Source organism: Mesocricetus auratus, unplaced genomic scaffold (genome assembly GCF_017639785.1).
Source record: "Mesocricetus auratus isolate SY011 unplaced genomic scaffold, BCM_Maur_2.0 Super-Scaffold_6730, whole genome shotgun sequence".
Classification (NCBI taxonomy): Eukaryota; Metazoa; Chordata; class Mammalia; order Rodentia; family Cricetidae; genus Mesocricetus; species Mesocricetus auratus.
The window spans coordinates 101,838,552-101,858,094 of NW_024429184.1; the positions used below are offsets into that span (position 1 = coordinate 101,838,552).

General features: G+C 37.9%; 1 protein-coding gene across 10 annotated transcripts in view; it reads right to left on the reverse strand.

The window, feature by feature from the left end:
• The window catches only part of Csnk1g3 (casein kinase 1 gamma 3), an 82,123-nt gene that overhangs the window by 41,609 nt on the left and 20,971 nt on the right, over nucleotides 1-19,543 (reverse strand). For all 10 annotated transcript variants that reach the window (XM_040741809.1, XM_040741807.1, XM_040741805.1 and 7 more), the window contains exons 2-4: nucleotides 15,183-15,608; nucleotides 6,835-6,875; nucleotides 2,849-2,918 (exon numbers count right to left, since the gene is read on the reverse strand). In XM_040741809.1, the coding sequence (XP_040597743.1) occupies nucleotides 2,849-2,918; nucleotides 6,835-6,875; nucleotides 15,183-15,360 (289 nt within the window). In that variant the 5' untranslated portion in view covers nucleotides 15,361-15,608. The remainder of the gene's footprint in view (nucleotides 1-2,848; nucleotides 2,919-6,834; nucleotides 6,876-15,182; nucleotides 15,609-19,543) is intronic.

Consider the following 19,543-nt stretch of genomic DNA (forward strand, 5'->3'; position numbering starts at 1 on the left):
GTTTTGCTTTGCTTTGTTTTTGGAGACAGGGTCTCATTATATAGTATCCACTTGCCTGGAACTCATTATTCAGACCATGCTGGCCTGCAACTCAGAGATCCGCCTGCCTCTGCCTCCGCAGTGCCAGGTATAAGGTGTGTGCCACCATGCTGTCCTGGTACAATCTTTTAAAAAAGGAAAACTAGCCTGAGAGTACAACTCGGTGACAGAATTTTTGAATAAGTGTTCATAATGCCCTAGTTTTGATTTGTAGACCTGGGAAAATACAGGGTTTATTCTAAGCTGTGAATGGTGACTTACACACCACCTTTATCTAGAGCAATACACAATACATCCTCCAATACACAATGAGTTGAGGCCAACAGGTACTACAAGACTAACCCTAAAAAACAGAAAAAGAAAGAAAGGGAAGGAAGAAAGGCAGGCAGGAAGGAAGCAAACTAAAATCCTTAAAACTAAACTAGTGTTGAAGTCCTATCCTTTGGTAAGTATAAAAACAAAGTATTCTTGAGAATCCACAGAGAAACTACTCAAGACAAACTGATAAAATTGTTACCAAGCCCCCCCCCCAAAAAAAGAAAAAAAAATCAAACTTTCAAGCAAGAGTTACAATTTTGTAGAATTTACATCTACCAACGACCTTAACTTTATAAGGCTTAAATATCTGAGGGTGACCCGGCCCAGGCAGTGAAGAAAAGAAGCTGAGGCAGCACACGGCCTGCCCCCAGGGTGCACCCCACCAGGGACATGGTGTTGTCCCACCGCATGGCCCTGCTGCAGCTGCCATCTGGGTTGATGTCCACAGCTGTACCGAGTTGGTTTGGTCCCACCCTCACTGGCTGCAGTACTCAGGAGAGCAGGTCCTCCACCTCTCCTAGGTAGCACAATAGAGCTGACGCTGTTGGGAGGTGGGGGCATGAGAATGGGAGAGCCCCTATTGTGATTGCCTCTCACCAGCTGCAGAGAGTGGACTCTGCACCTCACCTGGGCAACACAGTAGAGCTGGCCCTGGTGCTGTAGGCTAGGTGAGCCAGCTCAAGGGCATGACAGCAAGAGAACCGACCCCACCCCCTTGCACCTTGCTGCATAAGTGAACTAGCAAGAGTAACATTGGAGAGCTCACCCTAGTGGTGAGGATGGGGGAGAGCTGGCTGGCTAACCAACCCTGCCCAGATCCACCCAATCTATGAACAGCAGGAACACGTGAAGAGGTCGGCCCTGTGGATCCAAAGCTGCATGATGGCCACAACACAATGATACCCGAAGAGTCCTAGGATCCATAGCGTAGCAGAAGCCAGAGGCCTCGACTAGACCAGCGACTCTTTGCAGTGAACACTTGTAAGTAGAGCTGTGTGGACTGGGGGTTTACTGTGTGACTCACTGTGCCACAATGCAGCTTCCACAACGAGATTTTTTTTCTTTCCTCCTAAGTTTTATTTTGTTTTATTTTGAGGGGGAGGTTGAGAGGGCAAGAAGCATGTGAAGAATACACAAGCCATGATTTTCTCATAAAGCACAGATCAAGAAGCAGAGGGGACGCAGGAAGAAGGAAGGGAGGTCTCCTAACTTCTTAGAAGACAACACTATGACATCGTAATTTTAGTAACAGTCACTACAGTTATCACCAAATCAGTGTAGATTTATTTGTACAGTTCAAAGAACCTCAAAAAGTCGAGTCATTCACTTGTGAAGCAATGTTTCCCATGTGAATACTGACAATATTGAAAGTTACAGATTAGTAACACGATATAACATAGAAGCCTCTCTCCGGAGAGGAGGCAAGCAGTGACAGGAAGTGAGCCGCAAAGCAGGACAAAGTTGGGGCTTCACTAGGACATTCGCTCTGAGAGGGCATTCCATGTGCAACAATACAGATGTGAGAATAATTACCTCATGCAGATAATAGTAAACTGAAAACTAGAACGTGGCCAGCAGAAAAAGAAAGAATATGCTCAAGGACAAAAGAGCATATGAATAAATGCCTCAATGAAGACCATGAAAACACAAAGAATTGAACATAATAATGAAAACAATTCAAGACATAACATAACAGTAGAATTGAATAAAGAAAAAGATCAATAAAGAAAACCCAAACTGAAAAAAATTTGGAAATGAAAAATAACAAAAGCTGATTGCATTACACCTTAGAGGCCAGTGTCTCAAATCAGTTTCATGAGGCTAAATGGAGGCAGAGCCACACTCCCTTTACAGGACAGAAACCAGGAGCCTCCTTCAGGATCATAGAGCTGTACACATTCTTCAGTTCACTGACATCACTTAACCAATCCCCCATGGATAATCGTCCCTTTCCTGTGTATGCCAAGTTTCTCTGCCTTACTAGTAAAGATACTTGAGGCTGCATTTAGAGCTTACCTAGACAGCATCCATGAGTCTGCTATAAGCTAACTGTGGGTTTCAGGAATCATCATGTAGATAGATTTAAGGAGCAACTTTTATACCATCATAATAACAGTAATATTGCTAAAGGGGATAACAGTATGAATGCTCAGCAGTCAAGGCATTTGCCAACAATCCTAACAGCTGGGTCTCGTTCCCAGAACACACAAGGTGGAGAGAGAGCACCAACTCCTACATGCCATCACCATCCTCCACGTGTGCACCACAATGCACACTGTCTCCTGAAGTTGGAACTGCCCTCCTGACACATGCACTAGGAATTCTCATCTGCTGGAAGAGCATTCTTAGCCACTGAAGCATCTCTTCAGCCCCAATTAAAAAAAAAAACATTTTTGGAAAAAGAAATCTCTGTAATAAAATTTAAAATTTTATCGTATTTAATTTTACGACAACCTGTATTATTCCAAATTTTAAAATTCATATAACTTACCTCCAGATCCTAACTGCTTGTAGAATCTGTATTCCAAATGCAGCTGTGGTGCTCTGGATTTCATGGGCTCCTAGGCAAACAAGTGAATAAAGAAAAGACATTTCAACTATAAGACAATCACTGGATTCTAATACCAAATTCTTTAAGCTATAATATCAACTCATATAAGCTATAATATTGTACTTGGTATCTCTAATCTTCTAGATCTATATCAATCAGCATTGTGCTCAATGTTCACTAAATTGATACCACCTGTAAACATACATAAGTATTTGAACAGATACCAGAAGAAACCAACAGAAATTTAAAAAAAAAAACATAATTAAAAGCATAGTTCTCTACAACAAAAGATAAATACAACAAAACAAAGAAACTAAGGGAAGTAAAGGGTTAAAAGAAAAACCTATCCAGATGCATTATGGGGGGGGGAGTAGAAACTACACATCAGAGATCTGCACAATACAGGGGACAGTGATGATCACAAGCAAAACCCAGATTCAAGAATGAGAAGCCTAAGCAGGTATGTGAATAAATATAAAGGAAACACACCAGAAACAGTCATAAGGATTATTTATAGAAAATAGTATGCTGCTTAAATCTTGAGGTGCAATGCAGAATAGTAGTTAAAAGTACAGAGATTGAAACCTAATTACACTAGGTTAAAACCTTCAGTGTCCCACTTCACTAGCTGTGTGGTTTGGAAAGTTAGTTAACTTTGCTGTATGTTGCAGCTGCTCATCTGAAAAAGAGTTAAAAACTTTTTATGGCCCGCCTCCTTCAGAATGCATGGTTGTGGGTGTAATATATAAAACAGTGAAAATAGAGCCTTCCACATAGCACACCATAAATGCTGGTTATCTAAAAATACACACCCTTAAGATGTGGAATAATGTCCCGTTACACCACCACAACTGAAATTAAACATACATCTTAATCACTTCTCTTTAGCAATTTTAACTAGATTCCTGTGCTTTAACAGCAGTAACACAGTCACAATACCACCATGTAGGGAAACTCACATCACCAAAGGATGACATTTTCAGTGGTCAACAGGCAATGGGTTACTATATGAATGAAAACACCTAGATAAGCTACCAATCTGAAGTAAGGTAATAAAAGACAAACATGAGCATCTTTTAAGCTAAGACAGAAGTTAAGATCTGCTCTCAAAACATCATTTCTCAGAAATACAGAAATGAGTTATGTCTAAAAGTGCACAGACATACTAACTCCACATGACTGTTTTTATGACTGTTTCTAAAAAATTATATCTCACCTACTGCACTTAGATACAATTAATACAACAAGCCACACATAGAAAACAGTAGACCAAAATGCAAGCATTCTTCTGACCTTCCAATAAATTTACGGAAAATATGACAATAGGCCACACTTACCTCACAATACAAAAGTAAAACTGCTTCCAGTTACTCTACAGTATGAGTAGTAGTAATTTTGTATGCAATGCTGATCACTGCACTTAAAAAGAAAAGGACAAACAGCTGGGTGTACAGGTGCACACCTGTCATCCTAGCATTTGAAAGTAGCAGCATTGGGTCCAAGGGCATTCCCCCTGCACAGCAAGCCCAAGGCCAGCCTGAGCTAGAAAAACACTGCCTAGAAAGACATATTAAAGGGCACCCTACCCACATCTCCCCAGGAACAGACAGAAAAGAGAGATATTCAAAATAAACTAAATAAAAGTGCTACGTGTAATGAATAAAGAGACTGGAAGATGACTTGATTTCCACTTACTAACACGCCGGGACAGGACAAACAAGTTACAAATCTGAAAGTAACAAGACTTGAGGGTCACACCTGATGAATTAACCAGACAGAAGCAGCCAGCCTGGCAGTGCTCCTGTCCCCTGTGCACATGCTGTTAATTATGACTGCTTCATCCTTAGCACATAATACCACACATTTCTATCCTGGAATACCACCTCCAACTCCATATAATAGGCTAGAACGTTAAAAAATAAATTCCAACTAAATCAGAATACCCATTCAAATATTGTAGTTCCTGTATGCTGAGTCTCTCTGCTGTGATTCCTCCTATATACTAACCTCTTTTGTCTGTTTAAATTGGCTGTCTATGTAGCCCTTTAAAATTATTTAATGCAGTGATTCCAAACTATCAAAGTACTGAGAATAAGTGACTAATGATTATTCAGTACTAAATGGGGCAGCTTATGTCAACACCCCCCCAATCCCCCACACACACCCTGCCTTATTCCTTAAAACCTCAAGGAATATCACCTTCCTAAAGAGGACAGAAGGAATTTAAAAGTCAGAGCAGGGGAAGCAGTGTGGTAAAATGCTGTCTTCTGGCATGACATGGCCAATATACTCATGAGCTCAGAATGGCTAAGGTTGCCTACACAAGCCCTGAAAAAAACAAGCCATCAACACTCCAGCTCTGATGAAGGAGGGATACATAAGGCACTCTCCACAGCTGACGAGTTACTGGCAGTTGATGGCTTCTGGAGACTCTGGAGACGGAGAGTAAATGGGGTGGGTGGGGAATGACAGGTTGACCATGCCCTACTGGATAGCCCCACATCCACAGGAATGTAGGCAGCACTAACTGGGCTCAGTTACCTCTCATTTTTGTTTTTTTTTTAAGGGCCATGAGGTGGGAGGGAGACATACAGGACGAAGTGGGGTGGGGGGGATGGCTATGATCACGATATACTGTCTACATTTATAACATGGATAAAGAATAAACTTTAGATACTTTTAAAATAAAACAATATTTATACTATTGGGCACTTGAGACCTTAATAGTAAAAACTTCTCATCAAAAATTAGAAATCATTTCCTCACCTTTGACATCTCTGAGAGCTCTATTATGTTAACTGACTCTTGTGACTGATTACCACAAATCCAGTTAAACAACAACAGTGACAATCCTGACATAACCTTATCAGAGTTTATATTATAAAGTCAAGGACTAGACCTTGAAACCAGAGAGAAATATTCTGGGTGTCAGTCCCTTGTGTCCTGTGGTGCCACAGCCCGTGTTTATCTTCATCATGGTGAAAGGGAGGAAAACAGGCCTACACTCACAAAGACACTCACAAATAGGGACTTTCCACTGCAGTTCAAAAGCTTTCTTCCCATTGCCGCTTCCTCTAACAGTCTGACTCATATCACCCTAGTAACAGGTCACACTGTCGGGACAAGGGTTACACGGATAAGGAGAATGAGAACATCAGCCAAACTGAACCTCAGGGAAACCCGATGGACAACCAGAGAGAGAAACTATGCCTCATAAAAATCATTCCTAGCTCTGTGTAGGTGAACACTCCTTTAATCCCAGCACTTGAGAAGCACAAGTTTGTGGATCTCCATGAGGTCAAGGCCAGCCTGGTCTATCTAGGACAGCCAGATCTAAATAGATTATGCCTAAATAAATAAATAAATAATAAACAAACAAATGAATAAGTAACAGAAATGAATGAATAAAACTAGTTTCTGGATACAAATTCTTCCAGAAGAGAACTATTTTGTACCTGTCACACTGAGCACATGAAATTTGAGAATGTTCCCTTGACAGAACTCCTTGCTATCACCCGTACTCAGATGGCTTTCTGACTCCCTGAAAGTCAAGCAACAAGCAGCTTTACCTTATAAATGTGTGTTCAAACATGATCCAAAATGCTAAAGACATATTTATTTTGTCTAAATGCCTGAATGAGAATGAAAAAATTTTGCTTTTCTCCACTTTAAAAAAAAAAACCCTTTCTAAACTAAAAATACTGACAAATTACAAAATTTCACTTCCATGATGCTGCCAAAGACAAGACAGAGTTTTCATGGTAGAGAAAACACAGATATGCTGCACATCATTAGGTACATGAACAAAAGGCCAGTTATGCAAGCATAACTTTTTGGATGAACACCCAAGCTATAAATATAAAGATGAAATATTGATAAGTCAATAATTAAAGGAAACAATTATAGAATAATAATCATGAACTTACCAGTTTAATCGCCACATATTCATTTGTGTATAAATTTTTCCCTTGAAAAAGAAAAAAATAAGTCAGAACCTGCTAATATTTTTAAATTTAACTCACATAATTTTTTGACCTGTGTTGCTTTTTGAAAAAAAAGTAAAACATTTAACTAAAGCAAAATCTTTTCTTTCAACTCTAAAGAAAAGGAAATTGCTAAACTTACTATAAACTCAATAATGCATTTAATATTTCACACTTAGATTCCAGTTAGAAACTTGTACCAATAAATATGTTATTCAATTATAATAAGAAAGATATTCTGATTTTTGATATTTCATGCAAATTAGGAAATAACCAATATTCAAGCAAATAATGAATACATTTTAAGCCAGAACACCTATGTAAAAGAAGAATATAAAACCCTGCCCATCCACCATTTCCTTTTAATCCATTATGGAATATCTTATTAGGCCACATATTTAATCCAACACACACACACACACACACACACACACACACTCTGGAACATGTTTAAATATAATTAAATAAGAAGCTAATCAATAATTGGCTCAAAAAACTCATTAACTACTTTGAGAAAAGAATTATTAGTGTCTCAACTTACAAACAAATTAATTTCAACTATAGAGTCAAATATAAGAACTGAAAGAAAATACTTATCATATCATTAAATGGAGACCTTTCCAGGGATAAGAAAACATGAAGAACACAAGATTTTACACCTATTTGGTTATATGAAACTTTAAACTTCTAAATACTGAAAATTATGTTAAATACAAAGGTATGTAAATGACAATTCAGAACACAGGCTTAACATCACTAACAAGCAAAGAATTTAAATAAACTACAATTATCTTTGTGTTGACTATAAGCTAAGAAAATTCCAATAGTCAAAATCTGCAGCCCCAGGAAAATACTATAGAGAAATTGAGAGTTAAGATGGAGAGAAGGATAGTATGAAATATAGATTAACATACATCAGAAAGAATTAAATAAAAATAATTTCCAGTATTTTTAAATTGCATAAGTGACTATTGTAATGAAAACAGAATGACTTGTTGTTAAACCAAGAAAGTGACTCTGGTTACAATGACCACTAAAAACAAAATAGGCAGTTTATCAATTTACATGCCTGGATTTTTCTGCCCAGCACCCTTTAGTCTTTCAGAGAGCTCCTAATCCAGCTTTAGATGTGCTGCTATCTTTACAAAGAAGAATTTTCATAGACATACTCTAAACATTGCCCTTATGGCATAAAACTGTGTAAACGGGGCCAACATTTCTATCAATGCTGAGTAGCACAGATCTCATAAACTCAACATACATGAAAGATTTTTTTGGTTTTTACGAGACAGGGTTTCTCTGTATTGTTTTGGAGGCTGTCGGTCCAGCCTGGCCTGGAACTCACAGAGATCCACCTGCCTTTGCCTCCCGAGTGCTGGAATTACGTGTGCCACCACCGCAACCATGAAAGATTTAACCTAACAGAAATACCAAAAGTTGTACAAATCAAGTTCTATTCTGAAACTCAGTAAACAAACCTACATAAATAATTTTCAAATTTTAGAAATATTTTATATTTTTAACCAACTAGTTTTGCATTTAGAAATGTTTTCACATACATATTTAGGAACTCATTATTATGAAAATGTAGATGTTTTCTAGGAAACTAAGAGAAGAGTGTTATTAACAATGAAGAACCTGATTTTAGACAAGTATCCTACTCACAACTGAGTCAAAGATTAAAAATTTATGTTTCCGCAGAGCATTATAACCTCTTTGTAACTATATAATTTTTATCTGAATATATGCAGGAAAAATTCAAGACAAGTAGTCAAATATAGACCCCACAGAACCAAAACATACCAACATTTTTATTGGCTTTCATATTGTATAGTCTAATCTTTTATGTCACAGCAAGAAAAGACAAAAGCAAGCAAAGAAAAAGAAATTGAATCCTACAAAGCATCATGCTTGTTAATACTAGAGATCTGGTGGGGATTACAGTCATAAGTGAGTGAAGATCATACAATACAATCTTGTTGCTGAGTACAGTCATAGCCCTACAGTTAGATTTTAATCAGTGTGTCACACAAAGCGAAAGGTACACCAAGTGGGTCTGTCTGTGTGATATGAGTAAGACAGAAGGATACAGAGAATCTCATTAAGGCTACAAGTGGACTGGGCCTAGTTCAGTGATATCTTAATCTATTTCAAGTGTCATTTCCAATACAGTTTTCTTCTGCACTGAACCCGAAGAAGTTTTACCAATATTGTGGAATTGGAGTTATTAGAGAAAACTACGTCCTTCAGATGTTACAGATATGTTTATAGTAGGGTCTACCAGTTACCCATCAGTATTAGCAGTGTACTTCCCACAATAAAGAATGTCCAAGTTTAAAAATGGTTTTCCAGCTATAAACTAATTTTCCAGGCTTTTTCAGCTTAGTGAGGCCAAGTGGCTAACTCGAAAGCAGTGGACATGAAGTATGTATGACACCTCCAATTTCCAGGAATGTATTATGTTCCTGATTCTTCTTCCTTCTTCTCTTTGGCTGACTGGAAAGGAATAGCAGCTAGTAAGATCACACTACAGACACTAAATTCACACACTGATCATACAGGGTACAGACAGGCCGAGTGCTCTCCCTCTACTCTGTGTTATGTGGAAGAAAACAAAATAATTTGATGAAAATTACTGCATTTCAGGATTTTGAAATTTGTTGTCATAGCATCGCTGTCAATTTTTAAATTTTTACATTTATTTACTTAACTATTGGGGGGCAAGGTACGAATGTGTCATGGAGTACATGTATGGTCAGAGGATTAAACTTAGGTCATCATACTTGGTGACAAGTACCTTTGTGCACTAAACACCACCATCTACTCTTTATTTTTACATTTTCACATGTTTTAGAACGCGCAGAAGAAAAGTCAGTAAACATAAAAATTATGAATTTACTCAAATCTTTATGTAATGGAGATATAAGGCCTATGTAACTTTCAAGCACAAACATCAAGATAAGGAGTCATGAGCAATACAGGACTAAGAGGAGAAAAACAAAAATAAGAGAAATTACAGAAACACCTGTGGAAACTTATTATGTCAAAAAGTACACTATCTTATTTCAGATATGGCAATTCACAGAGCAATATATCTAAAGTTTTTTAATGTAATTTCAATCGGGTGCAGCCGTAAGAAAACAGAGGAGAAGCTCAGGGGAATAAAATTAATTATATTTACAAGTCTGAAGGGGTCATACAGGAAGCCAGAGAGAAGAGGTTCTCAACCTGTGGGTCACAACCTCTTTGGGGGGTAGTTAGACAACATTTTCACAGGGGTCGCCTAAGGCCATTGGAAAACACAGCAGCAAAATTACAGATGTGAAGCAGCAATGGAAATAATTCTATGGTTGGGGTCGCTACCACATGAGAACTGCAGCATTAGGAAGGTTGAGAACCACTGCCATACAGGACTGCAAAAGCACCGTTTGGGTGAGGTGGCAGAAGCCAGGAATGTAAGAAAAGCTTAAGCAAAGGTCTTTATTATTAGTTTTTTGGGGAAAGGCAGGACTAGGTAAATAGATTAGGACTGATATATCTCCATAGTTCCAATGACCTTTGGGTAGAGGGCTGGGCTCTAGTAGCATGCCACAGAATACTGTTCCTGGTAAATAGGTGGATAAAGACAGTAAAGCAGGGATAGGATAATTCCCATACCCAAGGCATGCCCCTACCTATGACTCTTGTAATGGCTCTTTTCCTAAGAATTGACCAACTCTAGGAGACGCAGGCTCTCTCCGAACAAAATGGTTTTTTGTTTTTGTTTGTTTGTCTTTTTAAGATACCCAAAGACTTATGTGTATTCCAGAGGACCTGGGTTCAATTCCCAGCACCCACATGACAGCTTACAACCATCTGTAACTCCAACCCAGTGGATTTAACACCCTCTTCTAACCTCCACCCCTGCACATACATGGTGCACTGACAAACACACAGGCAACACACACACACACACACAAAAAGGGGGGGGGGTTGAGGAAGAAGCCTGGGCATTGAAACTTGGTGAAATAGAAGCCAAGAAAATTCACAGTAAGTTCTTTTACTTCAAACGAAAAGAACCTCAACAGACATTGAAGCTACAGAAACCCTTGGATAATTTAGACATGGGGCTCTCACCTGCCCCTCACCTACACAACACCAAGTAGAGAGTACAAAGCCAGGATCTAAGGCCCCTCACCTTTCAATTTAGGCCAACCCATTCAATACATTAGTGCTGGTATCAATATTAATTCAGAGAAGCTTAATGTTGCAATGAACTGTAGTTAAAGCCAGTGGCTGAAGCAAGTGAAATCAAGTAACTGTCTATGATGTCATCAACCCTTAAGGCTCAGAGAACATGAAGAAAGAGGGGGCAGAAAGAATTTAAGAGCCTAAGAATTGGGAAGAGTGCATGAAACGCTGTGTTCTGGATATGACATGACTACACTCATGAGCTCAGAGCAACTGGGGCTATCTTCCTTCACAAGACCTGCACAAGCCCGAGGCCATCAACATTACAGCACGAGTGGGAAAGACTCAGGAGGTGCCACCCCCGCTGAGAAACCGCTGGCAGTTAGTTGCTACGTTAGAGTAAGGGAAAGCATTTTCTTCAAGGAAACGTATCCACTGGTAAGTTGTCTGTGCTCTAGTAAATAATCCCCCACACAGGCACGGGCAAGGCAGCCCTAATTCAACTCAGTGGGGGCATTTTCTAAAAATAAAAACATGAGAGCAGGAGGGGAAACTGTTGGGAAGAGTACAGAGCACTTGAAAAGGACATGAGAGGTGTATAGGGATCAAAATACAGCACATATACGCATGAAGTTGTTAAGGATTTTGAATTATTTTTAAAAGATGTCCAAGAGCATAACATGCACAAAGGGTTTTAAACACACAATATAATTCTATTATTTTAGCTAGTTATGTTTGAAGTGTTTGGTATGTGCCAAAAATATTTTTAGGAATTCTGAATTACTGTTCAAACTTGAATCTATCTACTAACAGGCAAAAGTGCAAGTTTTACTGCCAACATATAAAGATAAAAGAAAACAACCTATAATTTAAAATAAAAATGTATTTAAAATTTGATTTAAATAAAATTTAAATTTAATGTTTATCAGTTTGTTTAGTTTTTAATCTCGGTCATTTTTTGAAAAACTAATAACCTATAAGAATAGTTTCCAGCAGTGGACAGCACTGTCTCTCCTTGGGGTAACTACACCTGGGATGGGGCTGGGATTATCTTTGAGTTTTATGTAAGGTTACAACAGCAAGTTTTCAGAAAGTTCTCAAGTATCTAGTGCATTCTACGATAAGAGACAGCTTTCTATAAAAACAAAAACTGTCCAGCGAAAAACAGGGCATCCTTGTTGAAAAGAAGTAACGACGTACTAAGAGCACTGGTTACTCTTCCAGAGGCCTGGGTTCAATTCCTAGCACCCATATGGCAGCTCATAGCCATCTGTAGCTCTCGTCTCAGAGAATCTCACACCCTCTTGTAGTCTCTGCAAGTACTCACATATACACACAGGAAAAATACCCACACATATAGACTAAAAATAAAGATTAATAAAAATTAGAATCTAAACTTTAAAAAAGTAATGCTTAGAATAGCCTATTCTAAACGTAGAAACCATGGAGGGCTTTGGAGTGAAAATAATAAAAGGTCCTCTCAGTGGTCTCTGAGTAAGAAAAATTAAAATGACTAACTTAGCTCTGTATGTCTTTGTATGTAGAGTTGGGTGTATATATGTAAAATACTTACCTATCCATAAAACAATGGCATGTCCAGAGAGAGAAGATATATTTCTTTGCTGTATATGGAAACCCTCCCTCCTAGAGAGGGGAATGAAGCATAAAGCTCAGGAAGTAAATGATCTTCTAAATCCTAGAGGGCTGAAGCTTCCAGATATTCACAAGGCCTCTCTCCAAGGCTAAGTTTATGGATGCAATGAACAGCTGCTTCAAGAGGGCACTCTCCCACCCTTGAGGCTATGAGAAGGTCACTCTCATTGCCTGTAAGTTAGGCAGATCTCCAGAAATGCAACTTTTCCTGAGTTGGCACCCACATATGGTGGGCTTTGCCGTGACACAACTACCTTTGACTCACACCAGCCTTTCACAACATACTGAAATTGACGCCAACAAACTCATGGGTTCACCAAGCTCGATTTTGATAGAATCCTGTCTTTGCAGGAAAAGTCTCGTATGTTATTATAGTATATTACGTTGACTTTTTAAAACTCAAATGTTTAATATATGTAAGTATAACACACACATATATACAGCACACTTAGATTCTATGTGATCACTTGATTGGATATAAGATTAGAGATACTGAGCCAGCACATTGTTTTTATTTTTGCTCATTCACAGATACAAAAAAAGGAATGTTCCACAATATAGTATAATTTCAATATATGGTTCATGAGACACTAGGTCTCATACTATTCTGGTTAAGTTGGACCACTAGAATTGTTCTATATGAATACACACACTCAGAGTATAAGGATAGTTATTTCTCAATTACGTGGAAAACTATAATAAAAACAATCAAAGCCTATACAGATAGTTTTAATCATATTATACTCTAAATTTAATATTTATAATAACCTAGAAAGTGATTCATGAACATTTTTCAGAATTTGATCAATGTTAAGAATTGGATTGATGATCTCAAAATTTGACAGAAAGTAAATAATTAGTATCTCTAACTCCCAAGTAAGAACACTATCTTTAAAAAAGAAGTCAGAAAATATTTGCCCTTTCAAATATTTTAATCTCTACTAAATGCAAAACAACCTGCCAACTACAGCATTTATAGCTCCGTACAAAGAATGTCACTAGCTTTTATTAACTTGCTTCTTCATTCATTCATATTTAATGTACATTACCAACACAGAACAAATGAAATAGAAGAGAAACTACAAATTAGGGTGTGTTACAAGATGGTAAGAGATAGCTCAGCAGAAACATACAAATAGTTTTATTTTCAACAATAGATGAAACCCAGGGAAAACTATGAAGCCATTTTTTCCCTCAACTTCATAGTCTTGGTGGTCCAATGAGGTAAGCCTTTAATGTACCTAATTACATAAGTACTGAATTCCTATGTCACCATGTCACATTTCTTGATTCTTTTCGATGGAGACAGCTTCTCTACTGCACTAGGAATAAGATTGAAATCTCACATCTATATCTGCCACTGAACTGCTCTGTGGCATCCAGAAAGTACCTTCCCTATGGAGCCCCTGGTTCCTGAAATGGACAGCTAGGAACTTCAGTAAGTCCAGCATTTCCCAATCTATTACAGCATGAGTAGGTAGATGCTCTGAGATATCTGTTAAACAAATGATCCCGAACCTTACCCCAAACACAGCAGAGCAAAGGAAAGGGGAGGATGGTGCAGAGAAACAAGCTATTATAACAAGTAAAGTTAATTTATACAGTATCTTAACTTGACTTTAAGCCACATACATGATTCTAAAGTAATGTTACTAAATTTTTTGAAATATAAAAATGGAGCCTAAATATCCCCCCCCCCGAAAATATACTATACAATAAAAGACTTACTGGAAGCTATGGCCCTTTTAAATTTTTATTTACCTGTTTATATGTGTATGGATATTTTACTTGCACAAACATACAAACAAAAAAACTTACATACATACATGCATGCATGCATACATACATACATTTGTGCACTATACACTTGAGCTTTATGCTTAACAAGGTCAGAAGAAGGCACAGGGTCTCTTTGAACTGGAGTTACAAGTGGTTATGCACTGCCAGTGGTCCTGGGAATCAAACCCGGGTGCTGTGGAAGATCACTCAGTCACCTCTCCAGCCCCTGTATGGCCTTTTAAATTTATCTTGTTTTCTCACATTTTTGTTTTGTTTTTTGTTTGTCGAGACAGGGTTTTCCTGTGTAGCTTTGGAGGCTGTCCTGGAACTTACTCTGTAGACCAGTCTGGCCTCAAACTCACAGAGATCCACCTGCCTCTGTCTCCCAGTTGCTGGAATTAAAGGTGTGAGCCACCACCACCTGGCTCATTTCTTACATTCTTAAGAAATATGAATGGTTAATCCTAAAGAAATAGACATCTAGATACCAGGGAATTCCTTACAAATGAAAATACAAACTTTTCAATAGCTGTATTCATTATAACCAGCATTTTGAGAAACAATGGTCAACTAAAGCACCCACTGTGTACACTTAAAGTCTTAACAACTAAAACAACAAAGTGGTTTTTACAAGTGTATTCAGTTAAACACTGCTCTTCACATAATGTAATAAAAACAAACAGCCTTACCTAATCGTAATTCTCCAAAATTGCCACATCCAATTTTTTTCCCAACTCTAAAGTTAGGTCCAACCATTAAAACTCCAGATGAAGATGACCCAGTTCCTCGAGTGCTGTGCCCTGATCGACCACTGGGTCGTGCCATTCTATCATCTGATTTGTCCTTGTCTTTCTTTTTATTATCCATATCAAGTTTGCGGTACTCCACTTTGAATTCTTTAATCAAGACAAGCACAATGAAATGGGGTACTGTAAGAGTAGGTGCATCACTAGGTAACAGTACCCAATGAGCAATGTTAGCACTCAAACTTCAGCGGAGAGTCAGTCAACTGATGCGTGTTCATCCCATTCGGACAACTGTTCGCAGTTGTCTTCTCAGCAAAATATGTCTTTCAAGTTATCTTCTCAGTGATATAAGCTGGTGTTGATAGAGAGCTGGAACATTGAGAAGAGGAAACTGTCAACACAGGTAACATAAGTATTTAGGAAAGTAAATGATAAAAGCTTAGGTTACTGTTAAGGCCCCTAAAATCAAAGCACAGTAGACTCTTAAATCAACCATTAATTTTCATGTCTATACTTTAACACAAACATCACAAAAACAAATTTAACTTTAAAGAATGTCTGTATTTGTGTATACATGTGTGTTACATGTGTTTATATGTTTATATGACCATGAGCATGTAGACACATATACATGCATATATGTATGGAGGCCAGAGGTAGAAGTCAGGTGTTTTACCAGTTTTTGCTGCTATGGTTAAAAACGTAATAAAAATCTGCGTATAAAGGAGTTTATTTTGGTCACATTGGTGAGGAAGGCAAGACAGCAGGTGGCCCAACTAGGAGGGTGAGAAATGATATCTCAAGCATAAGTATCAAGCAGAAAAAGCAAACTGTAAGCTGGCTGAGACTAAAACCTGTCAACTTACCTCTCTAGTGACAGACACACTTCCCCCAACAAGGCTAGAGCAGCACCACCAACTGTAGGCATATACATGTCTACAGGGCCAATCTCATTTAAATAACTATAGGTGTCTCTCTTAATAACCTAGGCAGTGCTTGTGGACTAGCCACGGTGGAAGGACAGCCAGTTCCAAGGGTGCCCCTGCCTGTGCCTCTCTCCAGTGATACGGTTCCATCATGCCCAGCTTCTTACATGAGTGCTGGGGTGCAAACTCGGGTCCCCATACTTGTTCAGGAGCTACTCTTCCACCTGAGGTATCTCCTTTTCCCCCACAAACACGAAACTTAAAAATCAGGGATATGATTGTTTTAAAACAACAAAGGAAGAAAGTACTAGATACTCCAAATTCAAGGTTACTGCAACTGGAAAAAAGACTACTCAAAAATTAATATAGTTATTCTATTTAAAGGCAGAAAAACAACACTTTAAAATTTTAAATCCTAATTATTTTCTTCACTCTTACTCTTAATTTTTAGACTTTTCAAAATATATTTTCATTTTATCTTCATTTCAAAAGTATATTCCCATTTCCTCAAACATTTATACGTAGGAAAGAGTCACAAAACTGATAAAGAAAAACATAGTCTTCATATCTCTCAAGGAAAATAAATTCTACGTAACACTCAACCTAAGTTTTTTAAAAACGTAACTTCACAAGGCTAAGAGATGTTGGAGAAGATAGGTATGATAGTTTCTTTTAGAGACTGGGTTTTATTATGTATCACAGGCTGGTCTCAGACTTGCAATCTCCTGACTCAAAAGACTCCCAAGTTCTAACATACAGCCATATACCACCAAGCCTAACTACAATACACAGATAAAAACACTAGAGCACTAAAAAAGACATTGGTGTATTAAAAAAAAAAATCACACACTTCCTTCAGAAACTTCAGCTAGCAAACACATATGAAATCTTGTTTATCATACTCACAATGGAAATACAGATTAAAACCATAAAAGTATCATTTCATAGTCAAAAGTATGTTTAAAAGACTACCAATAGCAGTGCTAGCAGGAATTAAGAACAAGTAGACTTGTCATTAATTTCTGGTGCAAGTGTAAAACAGTATGTCAATGGAACCAAGTTTGACAGTTTATAAAGTAAATGTATATTTGTCCTATGACCTAACAATAAAACAATGTATTCAGAAAGATTTGTCATCAATTTTTACTGTAACCTTATTTATAAAAACTAAAACTGGACACAATCAAAGTGTTCTCAACAGAAGAATAAGCAAATAACAGGATACTATTTGAAGCACGAGTAGGTCAAAAGACACCAGGCACAAGTGAGTTATAGTCATTGAAATCCTAGTACCAGCAGAATTAAGCAACAGGAATAGAAATCAGAGTCGTGGTTTACCAAGTGGAGGGCAGTTCACCAGAAAATGGAGGAACTTCCTCATAGAAGCGTATGTCCTGTACCTTAATTAAGAGTATACACAGCTACGTATTTGTCAATACATAAAACTACATTTAAAACTTGTACATGGTGTCATATGTACATTGTACCTCAAAATGCATTTTTAAAATAATAGCTGGACTGACTGAGGGTAAAGGCATAGTGCTCCAACCACCATAAACTGTCCTCTGACCTCCACACATATACAGAGACATATAAATATAATTTAAAATAAATATTAAAAAACAATGCCAAGTCATGAAACAAAAATTTAGAACAATGCCTCAAGGATATACATCCCCTTATTTTTACATAAACTTTACCTTAAAATGCAGCTTTTAAATAGTTAATGGAACTGTTAACTATTAATAGCACTATTTTTGAAACTTTCAAAATAAAATTCCTTCTCTTTTATTCCATCTAGAAGAAAATTATTTTCCTTTGGAAATTTTCCTATTTTCAATATACAGTCTTTCATTTATGCTTAAACACTGAGCGATCCAAAACCATATTCTGCATATAAGAAACCAAATAATCCACAAATGAAGTAAAAATGTTCCACAAGGGTTTATACATTTCTCACTCCTCAACCTATTTGCCTTCCCAGCAGTAACTACTCCTCAGTTTACTGAATGTGCTTCTTGTTAAAGCCGTTGTATGTAGAAATACTTGTTGACTGCTCTGTCTGTGTAAAAGGTGCACAGGAAGTGTTCAAAGAAAACAAACTGCTCCACAATAGAAACAAAGTAAAAGAATATCATTAAACTCAAGAGCTCTTACTCTCTGCCTTTCATATCCTTCCGTCCCTCATGAATCTTAGAAGGGAGGGAGAAGGAAGCTTAGCAGCAAGATGAAGGAGAACAGAGACAAGAAACAGCCCTAAATCCCTTCCCTCTGGAAGGTCCAGAACCAAGGTCCACGCCTGAAACTGGGAAGTCAGGAAGAAGCAGTGAACTAGCTTAAAACAGAACCTTAAAAAATGAACAGGCTTTTTTAATCACTGGGAATGAGTGCATTCCCAAAACTGAACTTTCTGATAGATAATAACAAAGCAATGGAAACTGACTAGGAAATCACCCATTCATTGCAATAAGGCAACAAGTCAAAGTATGACAACAATGGTCACTAAGAAACTAAGACATCTCCTATTCTATCTCACTCAGTTCAGAACATTCCAGAAACTACTCATAAACTTGTAATATATAATTCTTATTTTTAAAACTATTTTTTAGAAAATAAAATAGCTTAAAACTAAGACCTTCAGTTATAGGGGTAGTTGGTGGGATGGCTCAGCAAGTAAAAGCACTTGTCCCAAAAGCCTTATGACCTGAGTTTGAATTCCCCAGAACCCATGTAAAAGCCAGACAGTGTATTTATTATCTTATTCCTAACACAGGCACTTATGGGGAGAAGGGTCAACTAGCCTGGCTATGCCAAAGTAAAGAGACCGTTTTGAACAAGGTGAAATGGCAAAGGCAAACACTGGAAGGTGGACCTCTGACCTCCACACAGGCACCACGGCCACACACAGAGAGACATCATACATAATACACACAGACATACACAAAATCTCCACGAGAACCAGGCATGGTGGCACATGCCTGTAATCATATCACTTGGGACACTAAGGAGGATTGCCGAGTTCTAGACCAGACCCAAATAGTGGTGGAACTTTCTCTATGACAACACCCATGAAGCAGTATATGTAACTTTATGATCCCTGACCTTAATTACCATGCTTGGAGCTAGAACAGTTATGCATATTATACATTGATAAATGAGTGTAATTCTAGTCGATAAGCTTTATTTGTACATAGGGCTCTAAGAGCTTTATGAGAAAACCTAAATACATACTCTATTCCCCTCATTGGCAAATATGAACTGACAATCAAGGATCACTAGACATGTATGGAAATCTAATATGAAAAATGTTTCCCCTATGGAGGGGGAGAGTGAGGGGAGGGAGGGAGGGAGGGAGGAAGGAAGGAAGGAAGGAAGGAG